General features: G+C 40.5%; 1 protein-coding gene across 1 annotated transcript in view; it reads left to right on the top strand.

Moving 5' to 3' along the window:
- The window catches only part of COL4A1 (collagen type IV alpha 1 chain), a 207,521-nt gene that overhangs the window by 46,724 nt on the left and 154,797 nt on the right, over positions 1-6,000 (top strand). The window contains 8 exon segments of the mRNA XM_042445763.1: positions 1,409-1,498; positions 1,595-1,639; positions 2,671-2,715; positions 2,814-2,876; positions 2,972-3,025; positions 3,164-3,190; positions 5,686-5,769; positions 5,859-5,921. Of these exon segments, the coding sequence (XP_042301697.1) occupies positions 1,409-1,498; positions 1,595-1,639; positions 2,671-2,715; positions 2,814-2,876; positions 2,972-3,025; positions 3,164-3,190; positions 5,686-5,769; positions 5,859-5,921 (471 nt within the window).

Raw genomic sequence — 6,000 nt, 5'->3', positions numbered from 1 at the left:
GAGGAGGAAGAGAGAATGTTTCCCTGGTGCTAGAGCTCTTCCCCAAAGCCTCTCCCCTGTCGTGAGAATGCTTCTCAGCCTCGCTGACATCAAGTGAAGGTAAAAAAAAGTTCCTTCATTTCAGTCCACGTATGCTCAAATCAGCATATACCAAATCCGCGTATAATGAGGGCGGACTGTATTTTAATCTTCTATCTCAAAAAATATCAAACAGCAAGTTATCTGCAAAATACTTAACTACCTTGTTTAAGTTCCAATTTTTACTTTCTTTCCACCCTGATACAATCACAGCTTGTGTTGCTTTTAATATATACTTTACTGCTTTTTCTTCATTATTATTCATTTCCTTATTCTTCAAATTTAATGTTACACAATTCTCTTTGCTCAAATGAACATCCTTGCCTATTATTTTATTAATCTCTCTTAACACTTCACCCCAAAATGTCTGAACAAAAGGAAAATCCCACCATATATGGATGTAGAAACTCTTGGACCCACCACAATGCTAACACTTTAGTAATACGTTTTTACTGAAATGTGCTAATTGAGAAGGAGTCCTATACCATCTCCCTATTAATTTCATTTGTTAATCTCTTATCCTAGTGTGCTTGTTTCTCTTAACTTCTTGTATCCACAATTGCATATGTTCCCTTGTTAAATTTAAATCTCTTTCCCAAACTCCTTTCAAAATGTCTACAGTTTTAAGAATGTAAAGTTTTTACTTCTTTATCCTGTTGCTGGTTTTTAATTTGGCTTTAATTTTTAATTTATGCAGAAATGTTGTATTGTCTGCTGCTTATATTGAAATGTTGTATAAGTTACCAATTGAAGTATGCAGTGGCCCACTGAAACTCAATTAGCTCACAAATATATCAAATAAGTGAAGTTCAGATGGCAATATATGAAATTTTCCTATCTGAGAGTGAAGAAATTATCAAATTTAATCTGAAAATAACCCCACCATAGACCTCTGGTCTAAAACTGTTTTAACAGTGGTCAGGGTGTTTTATAAGAGAAGAGAGAGGTTAGAGATTTTCTTGACATGATTTGTTCAGATTTGCCTTCCAAGAGAATGTAAGTTGCTCAAAGTCACCCAGTGGGTTTCCATGGCCAGATGGGGATTCAAACTGGTCCTCAGACTTGTAGCCAAAGGCTCAAACCATTGCTGGCTCTCAAATTCGAACTTTAGGTTGTTTGAATCTTTCTTTCTTTAACATATGCAAGTGGCTGCCAAGAGGATGCAGAATTGGGCTCATGACTGAGGGGAGAATAGACCTTCCCCTCACCATGGTACCAGTGAAAATCCTCTTCCTTTCAAGCAGCTCTTTCCATCAAAAGGGGAACAGGTGTCAGTGGGGATTTATTTCATTGAATTTAGCTAAATATGATGCTTTCTTGATTTTCACAGGGTGAGAGAGGTTTGCCAGGTTTACAAGGTTTGGTTGGTTTTCCTGGAGTACAAGGACCGGAAGGGCCCCCAGGGTCCCCAGGACTGAAGGTAAGATTAATTGTGCATCTGAAAGGATAACTTAAAGAGTTTCATTTGAAACAACATGAAAATTAAAGATAAACTATCCTTCTGTTGTTTTAATAGGGTGATACTGGAGAACCGGGACTACCAGGAACAAAAGGGACAAGAGTGAGTTTGCCTAAATTTCATTTAGCTTGTTTTAGAGAGTAACTGTGGATATTAAATGTTTTATTAATTAATATTTTGAAGTATATGTATAGTATAGTCATTGTACAGAATGCAAGACTGCAAGATCATAAGCTGCCTGCCCCAAGCAGTGCATGATCTAAAAGTCACCTCCAGATGACACACCATTGAAATTTCATTGGACTCAGGTATGTTAGCTGGTCTGACACTTATCAGTAAAAATAACAAAGCATTTAGCAGTTCACTAAAAGTCCTATCCACACATTTAAAGGACATGGGGTTTTATATTTGTATTTAAAAAAAAAAACAGGATGCTTCCAGAGCTTTAATGTTTGGAGCCAGAGGTTAGGCTAGCGAATTGTTTTTTGACAAAAAGAGCTCCTTCCAGCATGGGAGTTTGATATGAGTTTATCCTGATCTACACTGTCCAGAAAGCCCCACATTGTCTACAGTGGATATGAAGGTTAAGGAGGAATTGGTGGAGGAAATGACAGGAGCATTTATTAAACCAGCGTGAGAAATGTATGACCTTCCAATTATTGTTGCACTGCACCTTCCATAGGCCCTGTCCAATACGGACAATGATGAGAGGTGATGAGAATTTCCATTCCCCATTCCTAACAAAAAACAAAGTTCCATTTCTGGGAATTTAAAATCTGAACAATCACCCTCTTTTTGTCATTTATGACCATTTCTATTGTTACAGTTCTCTCAGTCAGTAGGTAAATACTGGAATTCAGAACACTTGAGCTATGACTCTGTATTCTTGTTCAGGGTTGGTCTACTTTAAATCCCTCTTTCTTTGCCTGTGTTTCAGATTAGTTAAATCAGTTTTCCCTAAGTTGATTAGATGGCTATTTCGACACTTAGGAACAGCATCCTCCACCAATATTTAAGAAAATATCTTCTGAGTTTTCTTTTTATTGGTACTAATAGCTATTTACAGCTTCCAATCTATCTTCATCACACTTCATATTGAATTCTGTGCTTTAGTTATCTTTCATTGTTTGCAGGGTCCACCTGGTCATGCAGGCTACCCAGGAAATCCTGGCCTTCCTGTAAGTATGACATAAAAATTTACAATGTAAAAAAATTAACACTAATATTCACCAGGAATTAATCTCATTTTTTTTCTTACCTTCTTTCCTAATCTTAGGGCATCCCTGGAGGAGACGGCCCCCCAGGTCCTCCTGGCATCCCAGGATGCAATGGAACAAAGGTGACATACTTTAAGCAAGCATTTTTCTAAAATATTTTTTTTTCAAATGTATGAATATATAGAAAATGAGAGATTTTTTTTTCCTGTTCTATTAGGGTGAAAGAGGTCCAGTTGGCCCTCCAGGTTTACCTGGTTTACCTGGAAATCTAGTAAGTATTTTTTTTCTTTCTAATTTAAACCAATATGAGTAAAAAGATAAGTCTTGAAAGGAGAAAAACAGCGAGAAGTCCATGTGAGCCTTCAAGATACCACAAGACTCAAAAAATGTTATATGCTTTTTTTTCTAGGGGCCTCCAGGACTTCCAGGAATAAAGGTAATTTTTGTTTACAGTATAATTTTTGTGTAGATTAAATACGTACATTTTTTGTTTACAGTAAAATATAGGGTTGCCATATTGCCTGGATATCTGGGTTTTATGCAGAGTCTAAGCATGCCACGCAATGCCCATTTGGACCATTATTTGGCCTGGATTGCAAGCTTTCTTCTTGTTGTTTTTTAAAGTAAGTCTCCAGCCCTTGTAGAAGGCACTCTTCTCTGTCAATTTTTTTCTGCAAGAAAGAAGTCTGCCTGGGGAATTTGAGGGCCAAGGCAAATGAGGGTGCAAGGAAGGGTGCACTGTGAGGTTGTGTCATGAGGCAAGGGGAGGGGGAAAATGGGAGAGCAAATGGTGTGAGTAATAGTGACAGCATGCAAGAAACAAGCAAAGGGTGCCCCACAAGAGCTCAAGGCGAGGCAAGGGATGGGCTAGGATAGAGAAGAGAGAGAATAATACAAGCAGAAGCGCATAAGAAGCAAGCAATCAGCATGCCGCAAAGGGGCAAGGTGAGGCAAAGGAACAAGAAGGAGAGACATGAGAAGAAGTGTGGAGAGTAGTGGAGTGCAAGAAACAAGGGGATGTGTGCTGTGTGGGTAGGAGAGGAGGTGAAGGAGCATGTGAGTAGGACAAAGGGGAGATCAAGTGGTGTGAGTGGCAGAATGCAAAAAGCAAGGGCAGGACACACTACAAGCACACAGTGTGAAGGGAGGAGGGAGCCAGAGAGGTGGGATAGTGAGTGGTGCAAGTGTTGGGGTGAAAGAAGCAGGATGGGAGAGTGAGCGAGTAAGTGAGACAAGAAAGTGAGGAGTGCAGACAGCAATGCAAACTTTGAGACTGTGAAGGAGGAAGCAGGAGACACAGGAAAGTGAATGGTAGAAGCAGTGTTGCACACAAAGCAAGTCAAGCGGTGCACTGAAAGGGTGCAAGGTGAGGCCAGGGAAGGAATAGGAGAGGAGGGGGCATGAACAGTGTGAGCGAATCATTGAATCATAGAGTTGGAAGAGACCACAAGGGCCATCCAGTCCATGTCTCCTTTCTGAGTGTGTGGTCATCTGTTATAGAAAGGCATCATCCAATTCCTCCATTTGACTTGGGGGTCTGTAGTAGACTCCCACAATAACATCCCTGTTGTTTCCCTCCCCTTTAATTTTTATCCAGATGCTCTCCATCTGGCTTCCAGTATTGATGTCCCGGATCTCTTCACTAGTGTAAATATCTCTGACATATGGTGCTATTCCTCCTCCTTTCCTGTTTGGCCTATTTCTCTTAAAAAGGTTATACCCCTCTATTTCTACATTCCAGTTCTGAGACTCATCCCACCAGGTTTCAGTGATGCCTATTATATCATATTTGCTTTGTTGTACTAGGAGTTCGAGTTCATCTTGCTTAATTCCCATGCTCTGTACATTAGTGTAGAGACATCTAAGACCATGGGTCCTCTTTACTTGCTGCCTGTGCATGATTTTTTGCCTCCCACTGTTGGGTCCTTGCACTATTTGTCTTGTTTCCTCTGTGTCAGTTTGACTATTTTCTCCATCCCTTTTACTTTCTGTAATATTGTCTCCCTCCCCCACGGAACTCAGTTTAAAGCCCTCCTGATCAAATTCTTGATACTATTGGCAAAAACATTTTTGCCAACTGGTATGAGATGCAACCCATCCATTGCCAGAAGTCCCTCTTCATGGAACCACAGCCCATGATCGAAGAATCTAAACCGTTCTCGGCGGCACCATCTGCGAAGCCAGTTGTTCACATCCGCTATTTTCCTGTCCCTTCCTGGACTATGCCCTTCAACTGGCAAAAGAGACAAGATGACAACTTGTGCATCCGTTTCTTTCAGCTTCCTTCCAAGAGCCTTGTAATCCCTTCTGATGTTCTGAAGGTTGTGTCTTTCAGTATTGTTGGTTCCTACATGGACCAAAAGGAAGGGGGTCAGTAGGGCCAAAATCATGGATTTCAATATGACCCATGGATAAATTGAGGGTAAAACATAGGGGCATCTAAGAAAAGATCTAAAGAGGAAAACACCACTTCCCTCCCTCATTCTCCATCTCTGGACCTCTCCTGACCACCTAGCGCCACTTTCCTGGTGGTGGAGGAAAAGATTTTGGCATTGGATTGAGAAGGGGAGGAACTGGAGCGGAATGGGGTGTTTGATGGGGGGAGAGATCCAGAGGAGGAGGAGGATGGAGAGAGAAGGCTTTAACATCCAATTGAGAAGGGAATCAGCTCTTTCCCTCAAACACACACGCACACCTCTACCTCTGCCTGGCAGCTCTTTCAAAAATCACTGCCGAGGCAGAGGGAGTGGGTGCTTCTTTCAGGACCTTTCTAAGCAGTATAACTATACTGACCCGTATATAAGTTGACTCATGATTTTAGGGCCAATTTTTAAGAGGTAAATTTCTTGACTTATAGTTTAGTATATGCAGTAGCTCTACTGCTAATGGAAATTTTTGTGTAATCTGTTTTTCTTAATTCATGTCATGCAGGGAGATCCAGGTGAATTTATTGGACTCACACCAGATGGTGTACTAAAAGGTGAAAAAGGATTTCATGGCCAACCTGGATCACCAGTAAGTCTGAAGAGGTATAATAGCATTTCATTTTTTTAAAAAATGACTGAAAACTTTTCCTGTCTGACAAACTTCTTCTTTAACTACAGGGATTACCTGGTTTACCAGGTGCTGAAGGCCCTATTGGACCATCTGGACCTCCTGGAAGACCAGTATGTTATCTTGAACTTTTTTTTCTTTTACTGTTGCTACCTATAATTTAAATATAATTATAGCCAAAATGGATTTATC

The sequence above is a fragment of the Sceloporus undulatus genome, chromosome 1 (assembly GCF_019175285.1).
Source record: "Sceloporus undulatus isolate JIND9_A2432 ecotype Alabama chromosome 1, SceUnd_v1.1, whole genome shotgun sequence".
Lineage (NCBI taxonomy): Eukaryota > Metazoa > Chordata > Lepidosauria > Squamata > Phrynosomatidae > Sceloporus > Sceloporus undulatus.
This window is presented reverse-complemented; position numbering and strand designations above follow the sequence as displayed.